The sequence below is a fragment of the Aptenodytes forsteri genome, unplaced genomic scaffold (assembly GCF_000699145.1).
Source record: "Aptenodytes forsteri isolate BGI_AS27 unplaced genomic scaffold, ASM69914v1 Scaffold83, whole genome shotgun sequence".
Lineage (NCBI taxonomy): Eukaryota > Metazoa > Chordata > Aves > Sphenisciformes > Spheniscidae > Aptenodytes > Aptenodytes forsteri.
Window position 1 is genome coordinate 5,093,276 of NW_008795371.1, and position 16,547 is coordinate 5,109,822.

At 40.1% G+C, this 16,547-nt stretch overlaps 1 protein-coding gene across 1 annotated transcript in view; it reads right to left on the minus strand.

Annotated features, from left to right (window-relative positions):
• MAP2K5 (mitogen-activated protein kinase kinase 5) overlaps positions 1-12,280 on the minus strand; it is a 138,448-nt gene extending 126,168 nt beyond the window's left edge. The window contains exons 1-3 of the mRNA XM_009280409.2: positions 12,237-12,280; positions 6,642-6,709; positions 1,735-1,804 (exon numbers count right to left, since the gene is read on the minus strand). Coding sequence (XP_009278684.1) covers positions 1,735-1,804; positions 6,642-6,662 — 91 coding nt within the window. The 5' untranslated portion in view covers positions 6,663-6,709; positions 12,237-12,280. The remainder of the gene's footprint in view (positions 1-1,734; positions 1,805-6,641; positions 6,710-12,236) is intronic.
• Between the last annotated feature and the right edge of the window lie 4,267 nt (positions 12,281-16,547).

The following is a 16,547-nucleotide window of genomic DNA, read 5'->3' on the forward strand; positions in this document are numbered from 1 at the left end:
AAGGGGCAAGCCACCTACAAGGAAATACCCAGCAGACACGTGCACAGTTGAGCCAACGGTGAAAATGTGGAGATAATACACGGGGATTATATCCTCAGCAGCATGGAGATGAATTCTGAATCTGTACAGTCAAAGAAGATTATCCTTGGATGTAAAGGAAATAGAAAAAGGAGAAAGCAGCAGAGGAAGGAATCTACGTGGCTGGTTCTTCAGGAACGACCCAAAAGGAGACTCTAAAAGAAGGTTAAGCCTGATTTGTAACCTCAAAATGTCCCTTTAAACACTCAGGCATGCCAGCTACTGAGCACCTCCTGCCACAACTTCCTTGAACTGTTTGCTTAAGGGGAAATATATCTTGTATTTCCAAGAAGGGTTTCCCACCTACTAGGATCATCCGCTATATCAGTTTCTCCAAGCCACATGAAAGCCTGGCATTTTATTTCTTGCAAGTGATGGTCAGCGTTTTTAGACAAAGTGTATGTCAGTAATTAAATGGCCTTCTACAGAAAGAGGTTCAGGAGAAAGGCTGAGACCCTTGCATCTCAGCCTGGGAAGAGGCAAGGGGGCAGAACACAGCTTCCCCCTTCATAGCTGTCCTTGCACTCGTCTCATGAGAACGCATCTCGACTGCTGATTGCTCTGGAGTCCCACAGCTCGAATATCTGGGAGATATTCCCTCTCAATCAGATCCTGCTAGCCTGAGCAATAAAAAAAATCTCCGTATTCCCCTTGAATTCAAGTCTCTTCCATACGAGCATACTAAACTACCAGGAAACCCAGCCTCCTTTTGAGACCTTATTAGCATGTGTTTGAGAAGACTGTTGGTTAATTGCCCAATTCAAACTTCAGAGAGTTGTAACTAATGGAAGTCTAGAATGTTTAATTGGGAAACTCATAGTATGATTATTTGTATAATATCAGTTAAGTGAGAAGAGTTTAATTTTTAATTATTTCAATTAATTTATTGCTGGGAGATTTACTTGGAGAGTTTAAACCTTATCTGTTTCATCAATTAAGAATCAGAGATTCAAAGACTGGATAGTGAGAGCATCTGAATGAATCAGCGGAATTATGTAATGTATTAGTCTTTTTTTAACCATTATTTGAGTTCAGAAAGAGCAGCGCATTCCCAAAAACCTAACTAGCTGCCTACGGATTTTTGTTCAGGATGTAGATGACCTATTTTTTAATTGCCTCAGCCCACATAATTGATTACATCTTTCCCTGTTCAGGAGAACTATTAAAGTACTAGTGATCATTTTGATATCTCTAAGTGCCCAAATCTCAAATAAAATATGTCACGCATAGAGCTTCCGTGACAGACATGTTCCCATTTTCAAAATGAACAATGACAGTCACATTCCCCAAGTCTGTTAGACTGATTAATGATATTAAAAGATCTTAACAAAACCCAATTTTTGTAAGTATCCAAAACTTAAGTTATTCATCTGCTTTGGTTTGAATACATGCAGAACCATCACCAATGAGTTTTTTAAATGTACATAAATATGTACAATGCAAACTGAATCTTGTTAGTCTAATTTACTCCAGCAAATTAGCTATTTTATATGCAATAAATGTAGCTTTCACTACACTCCCCACAATAATGAATTCTTCTATCCAAATTAAGAGGTAAACATCATGTTATGTGCATTTAAACCTCCCGAAAACATAACTGTTGATGAAACAGCTTACTGATATCATCATTGTTGATTAGAATTTGTTGAGCATTACCTCTTGGATATATCTGTAGAGGCTCTATTAACTGTCCATTTACTTGCTGTTCCATTACAGTGGAGTAATACTGCAGAGAGATTAAAGAAAGAGATTAATTAGTAATGTATGAATAGTAGTAAGAGCATTTATGGATTGTTTAATTCAGTGTTTGGGGTTTTTTTAATAAATTGCCATAGTACGTATCAGCCTTTAGAATGCTTTCTTACCATTTGCAATGTTCACACAATAAAGCGGCAACGGAGGAACATAAGCAAGGGGCTGCGATGCCCAGCACAGTACTGACTCCAGCACAGGGATCTGTTACTGGCGCAGCTAAGCGAGTTTCAGGCCCACCTGAAACCTGGGAATGCTTCAGAAGAGTGAGCAAATGAAACGTTTACAGCAAACACAGCAGTTGCCACACCTGGAGAAGCCAGGAAAACCAGTCAAATGTGGAAACAAAGAAACACTGTAAATATAGTCAAAAACTGTGCAATCAGGAAAACTCCAAGGGAGAAATGAATCTGGAAACTATCCAAGAATTTGCAATGCTAAAGCACAGTCAGGGCAGTTGGGGCCACATCCCACGTAAGTGGGGATGTCGTGCATTCCCTTAGCGTACAAATTTAATGCACAGCAGGGTATGCAGCACAGCGTTATTAGAAAGCCACCGCAGACATACCGAGACCTTGGACCACAGCACTTGGGCTCTACAGGGACTGCTAAGAGTGGTCTTGGGGGGCGAGGGGAAGTTTATTGGTACAGAAAGGCTAAGAAGGGACAAAAAGGAACAGTAAAAGTATCTGAACATCAAGACCTAAGAAGACAGAAAATATGTAATGTGGTATGAGGAAGCCTGAGAAGCGGCACGAGGATGAGAAGTGGCATTAAATGAAGAAATAAACATCTGGATTAAATAAATCAAAATCTTTACTAGCCCTTTTCAATTGACCCTCACTCCTGAGGAACAGCGAACACTCACCAGACAGGACATTTAACATTACGACCAGACAATCCTGAGGCAGGAGACAGACCTTGCTATGAGTTTACTGTCTATAACCCACACATCTCTCATCACGATGTGTTAAATATTGAAAGCACATCACAAAGCACGTTTCTTTTGCAACCACCTAACATCTTTGAAGCAAACACGCTGGCTGTGGGCCAGATCTTCATGGCATAAATCAGTGTAGCTCCACTGACTTTCATGCTAATTCTCACCAGCCGAGTGTGGTCTAAGACTTCAGCGTGTCACTGTTACCAGTGTTTTGTGATACTATTACTCAAACTGGCAAGAATGGATGTCAACAAGAAAAAAATTCTAAGTCTCTATGAAATCAAACACATGTATTTCACTCACACCAATGGTTTTCCATAACGCAAGCTTTTTTTACTTATGCAACTTAAAAAAGACAAAAGTTTATTAACTACCTAATGTTACAAAACATTTTCTTTCCTCTTACAATGGGGTTAAACATGTGAACTATAGTAAGCAAATGTTAGATGGACAAAGTCAATTTGTCTGCAGAAGTTTCAGTGCTTCTGTTTTTCACATTCATGTCAAGAAATAGGAAGAAATTTCCTTTTTGTGAAAAAGCTATTATGAAGAGAATTGCTGAGAGTTTAAGGATCCGTCCAGCCCCACCTCCTGTGTGTACATCTAGTACGATGCCTGCTGCTAAAAGCATTTCCCTCATTAAAATCTCACCACAAGATTTTTGAGCGGGGCATCTAATTCATATTAGTGCACAAACATAAATCTACATCTTAAATAACCGCGTGACACGTGCTTTCGCTGTGCTTATACAGAGCAAAGCTATTCATTACAAAAGCCCACTCTTTTGAAATGATCAAGAGGTTTTTCAGGAGTCAGGACTACCCCATAGACTTATTTTGTTTCAGGGGGGTCATGAATAACACATGCCAAATCCTCCCCCACGTCCCCATATCCCTTCATAAAAACGTGTCACCAGTACCTAATAGTTACGGAGCTGTGAAAGAATCTCCTGCTCCACTGGGGGCCAAAATTGCTTAAGAAAAAACAAACTTTTTAATTACCATTTTATTAGTGGCATTCTATGACCTGAAGACATATATATACACAGTATAAACATATATTACATACTCTCTAGAATAATAAACTAAAATAAACATACATGAGGCTGTTTCCTACCAAAAAAAAAATAGAGGGAGAGAAAGAAAAAAAAACCCACAGCCCTCTCCATTACTCAAACAGTGAAGACAAGTAAATGAAATATCAATCATGTAAGCTGTCAACCTTTTGGGACAGCAATAACTGTTAACAAGTAGTCTGGAAAAATTGTCTGAAAATGACTTGTCCTCCACACATGAGCATTTGAGGTTTCCATGGAAAATTAAGATGCCAGTGGCTATTTGGAACGTTGTTCAGGTATTCTTTTTAATGGAAAATTTGCCAGTTATTGATCCAGAGCATGTACCCCTTGCTTTCAGAAAGCTGCAAGCAACTTTCCAATCAGTGGCTGTCAAAAAAATTACTGCCTTTTTATACCGATACAAGACAACAGCTAAAGTGCAACTCCACTGCTACTCAATGTTTGTCTTTAATTAACTGCAACGCACAACAGAAAAATAATTTTATTTACCATTCCACAATATTTGCATAGGCATAATACAAAGTATTTCTGCATACTCTAAGATAATTCCAGAGCTGCCCAAAATAACTTACTGCCAAGTTCAGAAACCAAAGAACCTAAAGATAAGAGGTCATGCATGATTTAAAACATCTTCCCCAATTATACTGTCATACCTGCACTGAAGAGATCTGTATTATCAGGGAATAATTTTTTTATTCTTAAACTGAAAGAAAAACCTTCACTTTCATTTTGGAGAATACTCACAGAACTGGAGGCAAACTGCACCATGTCAAAATTCCTAGAAATATTTTAGCAGCTGTTCAATCATCCAAATATTTGTTGCCGGCCTCAAAATACTCAAAAATGAGTATTTTTCTTCCCCAGTATATTCTCCAAGATCACAGTAGATTCATTCCTTTTCTTGTAGGCTAAGAGCATTTGTTTTCTCATAAACATATCCCAAAATGACACCTATAGGATGTTTGAAAGTTAAACCATCAATGCAACACTCAAACAGAAAACTAGTTTAAAACTGAAGGGAAAATGTTCAGAGAAGAAAAGCTGCTGAATCGGAAAGAAGTCATTTACAGACATCCCATAATTTTTAAGGGAAAGCAGAGAGTTGAGCAATCATAACTCTAATGTACTGAAACTTTAACAGTAAGCTTGGAAGCATAGCAAAAAGATGACCTTACAAAGGCGTGATTAATCTTAAGACTGTGCCAGGACAATTCAAGTTTTCCAGTTTAACAGCTAAAATGGCAGACATTTTATAAGGGGGGGGAAGTGAAAATTGAGAAACACAAGGAATTCCAGTGGGGAAGCATCACCAGCGATCTAGCTGTATGAAACAAAACAAGAAAACCCCTCAAACAAGCACAAAACCCCCTTGACTGCAGCAAGATTTTTCTTCCTTTCTTTCACACAACTGTCTTACGCTTTTTAATATCAAACTTGTAATACAATGGTTTCACCTCCTCTGGAAAGAAAACTGCACGAGAGGGACTTATTTAAGAAATCCCTTGAGTTTCACAGAGATCAATCAACAGCATCTGGAACCTGCACTTCTTTCACCCCAGGATTAAGTCATGGGCAATGACTAAAGTCTCTTTGAACCAGGGTCTGCTAGCAGACTTCCAGTCAACGAACGTCCACCCCAGCCTTCGCAAGGCAAGAAATAGTACAATCTCTGCAGATATCAAAAGGATCAGAATTTCACTGAGGAAGCCCTCCTGAAGCCTAGAAAACATGAGCCTCCTTCATAGGAAACATCGATTATTTGATGTATTTACGTGCTACGTTCACAACAACGGAACTGCATTGTTTTGCCAAACACTAGAGAGTGCCCAAGAAGGATCCATTAAGAGACTCAGGTAAGATGTAGGTGATCCAAGCATGTCCCTGCTTTGCCTCCTCTGCAACAGGGAACTGATGATGAGGACTAAACTGAACCAAGTCCCACCAAAACCACCTACGAATGGTACTAAACAGGGCTTGCTTCTGATATGTTCCAAGTTAAGGCCATTAATGTAGCAAGAAGTGCACTTTTAAGGAACTAGCAGTCCGTCTGGCTTAGCGAGAAAATACCCATTTATTTCCTTTCAAATGAAACTGATAAGCGAGAAAATGTTAAATGATTTTTTTCACTTACATCTGCAACATGAAAGACACACCGAAGCTATATTCAAATTATTTTGTTTCAGTAAGTAACCGAATACTTTATTTCTGTAGACAGATTTTATATTTATAGGTGTCTAGATAGAGATTTTACACACATCTATGTATAAAGGCACACACAGACACACATGTATCTCATACTAAAAAACAGAAAATACGTCCTTAAATCCTCTATGAATATTGAGCCTGCAGCTACAATGAAACTCTTCTGTTAGGAGGGGTGAAACAGTCTCCAGATGAAAGTAGATTTTGAAAAATTTTTAGAGCCCAGGGGTTCATTTTTAATGAGCCGTTACTTTAAGTACTGCATAAAAAATACAAGAAATTGATAGTCCATTTAGCCTGCACTATACCTAATGCAAAAGTCATTAAGATGCATTATTCTTAATGTTTATGATATGATCAGTAAGTGTACTAGTCTTTTTTTTTAAAAAGTCAAGCATGTCCATATATCTCATGTGATAGAGTTTTCAAACACCTACACTTAATACAGGAATATTGTACTGTGACCTTAACACAGGAATATTGTACTGTGAACACTGCAGCTTACATTAACACTTTGATACAAGCAAAAATACACAAACAGAAACTGGAAAACACGGAAAGTATCAGCATTTGTTATACTATACCTACATAGGATAGCATGGCTTTCATTTCTTCATCACTTCTAACAGTAATCCGATCACCATCCTCATCTTCATCTAACAAAGAAACATATTACATTTGTGAACAATGGAAGAAGGATATTTACGATTTTAATGTGTAAGGTTTTTACCAGGACTTTTAGAAGCAAATAAAAATACAAAGAATGTATAAACCAACTACCTACACAGGTAGCCAGGTACTCTGAAATAATAATGTGTAATGTCTCCAAACATTAATTAACAAAGACTAAAATTACATCTAAAAAAGGGGCATGAACAAAGTGCTCAAAACTTTGCTCTCAACAGTTCTTTTACTGCCAGAACCTCTCCAGAAGCTGAGCGCCTTACACATGCTGTAATACCCCTCGCTGAAACCCATCAAGGTATTCTTTTGACACAGCGAACAGAAAGTAAACTTTCCAAGTGTGCTTCAATCCCCCCAGGTGGACTTAAGTTTTGGCAGTTTCTTTCATCAGAAGTTAATTACTACACTTAAAAAAAGAAAAAACCACATTTAAATGCTTTCCCTCCCACTAAAACCTTCTGGTCTTACTGTCAACCCTACCTCAACCCACCTGCCCCGTGTCAAGTTCCTCCCACCCCTCTGCCCCCATCCCCGTTACAAGTGCACGGGTATCTCTGCTTCTTCATGTCACAGCAATGCTGACTTAAAAACTGTAACTTACAAGTGGACACAAATCCGCAATGTTTACACAGAGAGATTTAGATGAAGACAGAAGTTTGTGAACAATCAAAACCAGTCTGTGTTTTTGTTCGTAGTGCAACTGTGGGTGAAGACGAGGCAAGAGGCAGGAGCAGCATTACCAGGCAATCACGGTTTCACGATGACAGCTCAGGCACAGCCACAAATGCACAGACAAGGCACTTCTGGCATAAGGAAAGAGGCTGCTGTAGAAACAGAACCAGAGGAAAGGGAGCAAGATTCAGGAAGGCTCCGGCAGAGCAAGGCATTCAGAAGGAATTATTAATATGAAGATCTGAAGGAGGAATAGACTTTCTAAAGACATATGGCGGGATTCAGCAGGTGCAGATTTACCAGGGGGCTCAATCCCCCCCATTAGCACCAGCTGGTGCAACAACACGCTCCAATGTCACAAGCCGCAGTTGCTGAGACACCCCGTGCGGTTCCTTCACTCCGATGGGAGCAGCGTCCACCCCGTCCTCCTCTCCTGCCCCGGTCCTCCCGAAAAGCTCGTACGCTTTCGCTGATGGGAGAGCTGCACCAGTCACCAGACAAATGGCACAGACCCCTCCCCTCCAAATCAGTTACAAAATGTTAATTTCTTTTTATTGCTCTAGCTTTGGGGGAGAAGGGAAGGGTTAATGATCTGTCTCCAATTTTTGCCTGCTGCAATTTAAATATCTTCCTTAGATACTTATAAAACAAAAACAAAAAACCCACAAAGCACATTGGTGTATACCTCAGTTTTATATTTGTTCTTTCCCTTTGGAGAGGGAGCTCTTTGAAAATAAAACAGTAACAGAACATCCAACTGATACCAAAGAATGGCTGACAAATTCACATGCCTTTTTGGCCAGAAAACATCTACTGTGGGAATCTCAAACACGCAGGCGCATTTGAGTTGGGATATTTAAAAGGCCTGAGACACCCACCTCTTCCTGAAAGCTGGTGGGGCTCAGTGTGTCAGGACACATCCACACACATAAGGACAGACAGACCAGAACAATTCTGCCCATGCTCCAAGCCACAAGCAAGCTGGTCAGAAAGCTGTATGGTTACAGAAGAAAAGCACTCTGACCGAGCTAACGCGCACCGGGAAATCAAGGAGCAACATACACACCATATTTCAGACACCTGTTTAGTAACTAAAGGGTGAGAACATGGAGATGAGCAAGTGCATTTATATTGCTTCGGGACCAGAGCAGGTTTGCTCCGTGCTCCAAGCTGCAAGCAAGCTGGTCAGAAAGCTGTATGGTTACAGAAGAAAAGCACTCTGACCGAGCTAACGCGCACCGGGAAATCAAGGAGCAACATACACACCATATTTCAGACACCTGTTTAGTAACTAAAGGGTGAGAACATGGAGATGAGCAAGTGCATTTATATTGCTTCGGGACCAGAGCAGGTTTGCTCCTGACCAGCTCAGGATGCGAGCAGAGGCTGGGGCAGTCTGTCTGTCTGTCCCCATCTCTATAGACGTGCTCTCCGCACGTGCACTGATACACGTGCTCTCCGCAATCACAGCCCCTGCGTATTACATCAGCATAAAAAAGTGCCATTATGGCCCTAGATGAAAACTCACTCTTGCTCCTAGTTATGCACAAGAATCTGGGAAGAGATCCGAGTCAACAAACTAAAATTACCCGAGAAAAGGAGTTTGTTCATTTTGCCTCTGAAAACCTTGCAGGTAATTCTGAGGCTATAATGAAAAAAGCAAAACAATGCAGAAGAGAGAGACAAGAAACAACAAGAGAGAAATAATAAGAAAAAGAGTAACATAAAAACCTTAGAATTACACTTTAAAAATGTACCAGAAGAGAGCTATGGGACACTGGAAACATGCAAGCTGGAAGAGGAACAAGACAGCGCAGCGATGTCCTGCAAGAGCCTTGTCTCATGGAAATTTAACTGGTGAACTGCCAGATTGCTAAAACTACTTGCTAGGGTTACCAGCCTGCAGCGAGTCATGAATGATGAAAAGATTAAGAAGAGTTAGCGAGTTGAAACTGAATGCTTCCTTGCCTGGAAACATTTTAGGCAGAAAGGAGGAGGAGTTGTAAAACTGCTACCTGGCCAAAACCCAAGTCCCAGTCACAGTGTGTAACGGAGTAAGAAAGGCTGAAGAAGCAGCTGTTGGAATAGTGAACACAACGAATGCCATGCATCAACCAGAAGGGATCAGAGTAAAATGCAGAAGAGGGGAAACATGACAGAGAGAGACGAATATACAGAGATAAAAGCTGTTAAACAAGCCTGGCTTGAGGAAACAAACGAAGCTGGGACCACCAAAAATAGGAAAAAAAAAAAGCTGGAAACCTCTTAGAGCCCACTTGCAAAATGTTTATTAAAAAAATTTTTAAAAAAATTACACATTATTCATTTTAAATTATTAAGAAATTAACTCTGAAGTTCTCAGAGCTGCAAAATTCCTGATGGTGGTACAAAGGGAATAAATTAAAAATATGTTGATGAAAAGGCAGAAAATGTTACCTGGCATTAAAAAAGCCAAATCTAAAATAGCCAGGCAATGCTTGTAAAGAGCAAAACCAGAAAAATAAATATATTCCTCATATCTGTGCCGAGATCCTTTGCCATCCTACCATGACATTTAAGTGGGCACAGCCCAAAAACTAGCTAGATATGACACATAGGTTCAGAAAGATTTTCCAGGCTTCTCTACTTGCCTAGAGCACAGCAATACGATTTTCCAGCACATTAGGGAAGCAAAAGTAGAACCAAAAAATCCTACGTACTGGCTGGATTTTGCTAATGTCACTTAAAATGGAGGAAGAAATCCTTGCAAGATACCAAATAGAGTGCAGCAGATGGTAAACAAATATTATGAAGCAATCTTCACAAAATCTGCAGTGTGTCACAAATATACAAAATGGCAGAGTTTGGATAAAAGGATCATAACAGGCCATATGTTGTTAGTGATTTTATTTGTAGCGATGTGTAATACAATGGTGAAATCCACATAAAGGTCCAACAGTAGGAGAAGTGCAGCCCCAGGTAGGAGCTGCAATGGATGGTACACTGTAGATAACAATAGCTAAACAAACAGTAGCGGAGCCTGCACTGGATGGCAATTATCCGCATCTTAAGAAGCAATGAAGCAGGTGAGAACGAAGCTTAAGCTGGTAAAATCTAGGCATTTGATATGGAAAAAGTAACCAGAAAAATCAGGCATCAATATACATAACATATTTTAGATGCCAGTTAAATGGCAGGGGAAATGGTTTTGTGCAGATGTAAATGACAGACTAGAGACATGAACTGAAAGCACAGAAGCAGATGTTAGAAGACACAACGAAATAAGTATTTCCAGGAAAGTTCTACACATGGTACCATTAATATGGGCTACTGCCCTGATTGCAGCGACTGCTACTGGTGCATGAAGTTCAAACAAAGCTAATGTGTGATGTGGGAGGTATGTAAAAAAATATTAACAAATCATAAAAAAAAATGGCAAGGTCTGCAGCCTGGTGTTGCTGAAGTCTCTTTAGAAAGTCTTGTTTTAAAAAGCAGGGCAGGAGCAGGAGAAACATCGAGGCTACAGAGAAGCAACACATAATTGCCATTCTTAGGTTTCTGGTATTTCAGGAAAGGAAGACACAAACATATGAAAAGAAAAATGGAAAGCACTAAATAGTACTTGAAGTACCATAAAACAATGTTTCCTTTGTTTATCTACATGCAGAATTATCCATAAAGCTCTAAAAAGGGGAAAAATGCTAATAAGAATGCAAGGCCCTATTCTGTCATATCTGCTGTCTCACCTTCAGCATCACTACCTTAACTCATGTAACACTTCTAATCCCCTCCAGCTCCTTCTTGCTATTTCATCTCTATCAAAGGAAAACAGAGTTACACAGAAAAAAATATAACAAACATTAAAAGGGAATAGCAGGTACCCTCTCCACTTGGAAGAAAACTCTAGCTTGGTATCTGATCCCCTAAGACACAGATGTTTGACTCCCCTTTGCAGGTTACTGCTCTCCAGATAGGACAATCCCCCAGGAATCCCCCCAAAAGAAAAATGAACAAGGTTCAAAGAACAGGGCTGAAACAGGTATTAGCAGATAAAGACCTAAATCTGCACAAAGAATCACCGAGAGCTTTCCTAACTCAGCAAAAGCATAATATAACCATCTTCACAAGGTGCGAGTGCCATTATGGACAATCCCAACCTACATCTTTCCCAGATCCTACACAGAAGCTATTTTTCCCAGCTTCTCAACCAGACCCACACGGCCTTTTAGAAGTTATTACTACTGCCCAAGTCTAACCAGGTGACATTTTCCTGCAGCTCTCATACCTCCTCCAGGAGCTGAAGCTGAGTAACTACTGACGCCTCCCACTCTCGCACAGGAGACAGGGAAGATGGTGTATTTAGCTTGAGCCCAGCAGAAGGAAAAAAGGAAAACTAAAAACACAGCAGTCCTTCTAGCAAAAAGCAGACGTTTGTTCCAGTGAAAGGAAACATTAACTTCTAATGCTGCTATATTTGGTACAAAATCTGTATGTTGTACCATATTTCTGTAAAAGCTGCTGCTCTTTTGGTTTCTTCCAATGGAGGATTAAAATTTTAAACTTAGACCTACAGGTACTTTATACTTTTCATTTAATTTGAGCAATATAATTGCAGTGAGGAATAAGAGCATGGTAAGGTCATGCTGGTAATTAAAGCTACATTGTAGAAATATGCTCATTCAAGATGTAATTAAATAATAAAATATTGCTTAGTTCAGTATCACCATTAAACTTGCATTAATGCATAAATATTTAACTGTAACATATAATGAATGCAAACATTATTTGTTTAAAAAGTGACAGCCCTATAATGTGACAAAGGAGACAGTTTATACAAGTCATACTTACACTCAAATGCTGTTGTCGTTGCATCCGGCAAAACTTGACCGATGACATCCTAAAATGTAAAGAAGAATTAGCTATATATCAAATGGGAAATGCCCAAGAAGATTTAGACTAAGTCACCTTAATTGGTCCCTAGCTGCAGGCAGAAGACTTAAAGTCCTGCTACCCACCACTGCCCCAAAATTACAAACTTTTTAGTGTACAACACAAATCAGTACAAATCACAGTGCTCTTCTCCTTCCTCTCCAAGTTACCTTGAGGAAAACTTTTCTTTTTAAGTAACTCAATCATAATTGCAAACAAGTCAGTGCTGTCTGTTCTTGCAGTTTAAAGAATCAATTTTGTCTGCAGGTTATAAAAAAAATTTACACCTAACTCATTGAGGTAAGTCATAAAAACAGAGGTTTATGAATGGCTTTTTACGTAAGAAAGCACATTTTCTCTCAGTCCTCCTGCTTACATCACCCTGATTCCTCCTCTCCACCTCCGAACAACCGCTCTGGTCCTGGTCACCACAAGGTAACCTCATCGCACGGCTCCATCTCCTGCCCTGCCTGCAGCTCAGGAACAACAGGGTAACAAACAGCTCTGGATGGGTTTAGAGCTGCTATCGTGAATTAAAACAGTAGCTGTGAGACTGAACGTATTTTTGTTGCTTTCACTCCACAACTGCCCGGGGAAGCGGCGGGACCCGGCAGCTGCGCCGAGCTGCCTGCTGCTGCCTCGCAAAGCGGTGCTGTGTCTCAAGATGCTCTCCACGCCATGCAAGCCGGAAAGTTTGGAGGGCTCTTTGTCATTCTTAATTGGAATTTAAACTTCTTCAAAACTTGGCAGACGGATTCAAATACATTGGCTGCCCTGGAGGAAATAAGGTAGAAATACCTGAAGAAGTGGAAGTACTAACCTAGAAGGCAACCTCCAGCCTCGGCGTTGTAACGATGCCATGCAATTCCTTTCTTAAGGGAGCTGCACATACACAAGCCCATCACAAAACACACTGAACATTTCCAAGTGTTGCACGCCTCTGATCCAAACCAGCATTTTTTTGCTAATACAAGCCTTTCCTGTACAACTAAACCGAGAGGGGGAGAGGTTTGGTTGGGTTTTTTTTTGCCTTTACATACAGCATTTACTCAAAATTCAGTGAAAAGTATCTGCTCAGACTGAAGTCGTCCTGGCCTCCCAGTGTATGTGCTGTTGTCAGCCTCTGTGAGGCTGTAATATGTCATGTCAGGGCACGGCATAAATGCACAGCATGGTTTTTTCCTTCCTGCTGCCTGATTTCTCATGTCAGACAATCTCTCCACTGACAGTGTCACGAAGTGATTAGAAATTAATGAACAACAATATTTATCGTAGTACATACACTGTGAGCATCTCTGGGTGCTAAGCACCCCTCTGTATCAAAGCTTTAGTGATCACTGTCCTGCCACTTTTGTTTTCTCTATTTTTTCATTTAGTCTAAAACCAGGAAATTAAACATTCTGTGCAATGTTAGAGACACAATTAATACAATGAGAAAGCAGCAAAAGCAACCTAAAGATTTCCACAGAGCTAACTGAAGCAAATAATATTTCTAAAACTTTCTCATGTTGTCTTTTCATTTTAGATGCTAAAATAAATCAATAGTATGTAATTTGAACTATTAATTGTATACAAAAAGACAAGAGATGTGCAACACAGCTTACCTAATTATTCTAATAATATAGTTTGTAAATTTGTGGAGTCAAAAAGAGGAAAAGAAAAAACCCAAAATATTGCTGTGCACAGCTTACAATTATTCTAATAATATAGTTTGTAAATTTGTGGAGTCAAAAAGAGGAAAAGAAAAAACCCCCAATATTGCCATGTTAACAAAAATTCTTCCATTTAAATACTTCTACAGGGTTTGACAGCTCTGTCGATCCCGTCAAAAGCCAGCCAAGCTGCACCCTCTGTCCCTAATAAGAAATTAAAGTCTTGCCTAAACAGAAGACTGTGCTGTTAACTATTATTTCTAAATCCATTTAGTGAAACATTGAAAATTCCTCAGCAAACACACTTCAATTGTGTTAGATTTAAGCCACTTGTAAAATGTTCTTATGTGGGCACAGAGATGCTTCCATTAAATGAATTTTAAAATTGTTATCAGAAAAGGACCCCAATTCTGGGGTATTTACAAACTGTATTTAAGAGGTGTGCGAGCATGGCACTGAGACAGAGACAGTTCTGATGGCCCCAAATGTCTGCTAGGAAAGCTCCAAGATTCCCAAAGCTGTGATAGCACTGAAACAGTCATGGTAAATTTCCCCCCCCCCCATTCAGGGTAAATTTTTCTATATATTGGGACTTCTTTAAAATTAATAATAACCAAGTACATGAATTTAAGAACTATATACCATAACTCCGCCTCACACTAAATAAATAGTTAAAAAGAAAACCCTATTAACAACCACAAAAACCTTGCTCTCATCAACTTTCAGTATTTCTGTTAAATCAACACATCTGAGAAAAACTAGCCTTGCAGGGAGTGGGAGGGAGGGAAATCACACTATTACTCTGTTATTACCATAGTATTTTCATCAGCTACATGACTTCCATGCTCAAACATTCAGCAGACCTCTCAGTGACCCAAGCTTAAAGGATTACTCTAAATTTCAACAGATTATGCATTTTCTACTATCACAACAGAGGTCACAAACAGTAAAATACTACAACCTGTAGACATTGTTCAAGTGGGCTCACATACATAATAACTTCTATTTTACCTTAGAAAACTAAAAAGCCTCTAACAATTAAGAGAAAAATCAGGGAATGACAGCTGAAACAAGAACTCCGTCAAATCTGCTCTCTAGAAGATCTGTGGAGCACTTATCTCAGGCAAGAAAGCAGAAAATGTGAGAGCACTGCTTTAAACAACAGTGTAAATATTGAAACCATGGCCCTCGCTCTCATTTCAGTTAAAACTTGTTTTATCTCAGGATGACATCATGAAGTTATCCTGAATTAACACCAGGTGCTTAAACACTCCGCTGACAGCCAGGGCAAACTAATCTAGACAGCCCAATGAAAAAAAATAAGCTCATTGTAATTCCTTTAGCAGTGCCTTTAAAATAAATCTGTTTACTGGTAACTTACAGGTCTGCAAAGCTGATATACACGGAACATATTTAAAGTGACATTATGAAGAACAGCTCTTAGCATCCAGTTTAGAAAAGTAATCAAGAAAATGCCTAACCTAAAGCATACAAGCAGTGCCGCTTCCATGGGTCAAGCACCATCCTATTGAGTCAAGGCCAAGCACCAGCACCAACCTGCAGGTATCAGGTTTTCCTGTTTGAATACCCACTACACAGTTTAGTACCTGTAAAGGTTCCTCCAAGAGACAGAATTAGAGCAGTTGAAAATTAAGAAATGTGTCATTTAGCGTGTAAGGCTTTGCACTGAGCGTCAGACTCCTGACTCCAACAGGTTATTATTCTATGGCTACAGACAGGGTATGTGGCGACTCTATACCGCAGCAGCTTCTCGGAAAAAGGAAGATGGAAATAATCTTGCATGCCAGCCTGAAATGCTGCAAGGCTACACTCATTTGTATTCACAAGGCTGTTCACACTTCTAGGATGCTAAATTAACAAAAATCATGTTTAAAAAGAGAAATCTTGCTGTTCTCAAAGACAATTTTACAGGGCTTTCTTAATCCAAAGCAGACCACGGGACCTACCTTAGAAGGAAGAACAGCCCTACTACACAGCTAATTCAAGGCTGCCCCAAGGCCCCAGTTCCCACCAATGCTAGAGATCTGGGGGGTATGCACCTGGTTTTCGGAACTGCCTAGCAAAACGTGCTTCTGCAGTTCAAGGCAAGATGGTACTTCCCATCAAACCACTTGGACTGCTGGTACATGGAGCAGGCTTGAGCCTGCTGTGCTCTGGACAACACCACACAGAGAGCTAGATCAGTGCTAAACAGGGCAAACTATGGGAATTATTCAGAGCTTGACTGTGCCCCAAACAGCAGGAGCTGAGAAAAAAAGGGGTACCTTGCATTCCTGTGTCTTCAATTTAGACAGACATGGGCAATAAGGGAGAGAGTGGGCTCTGACTGGATTATTACTATTCAGTAATTTACCTTCACAGGGAATGTCTCAATTCTCCACAATCTTTAATTGATACTCTAACACATAAGCCCTCTGTAATTGCCTACCAGGTGAGCAGAAATTACAGTGAAAACAAAAGGACAACAGAAGACTGAGTCAGCCCCACTCCTGCCCTCCCCACCATGCTCGGGGCTCCCCCCCCCCCCCCCCCCCCCGGGGTGGGAGCCGACCGCCCC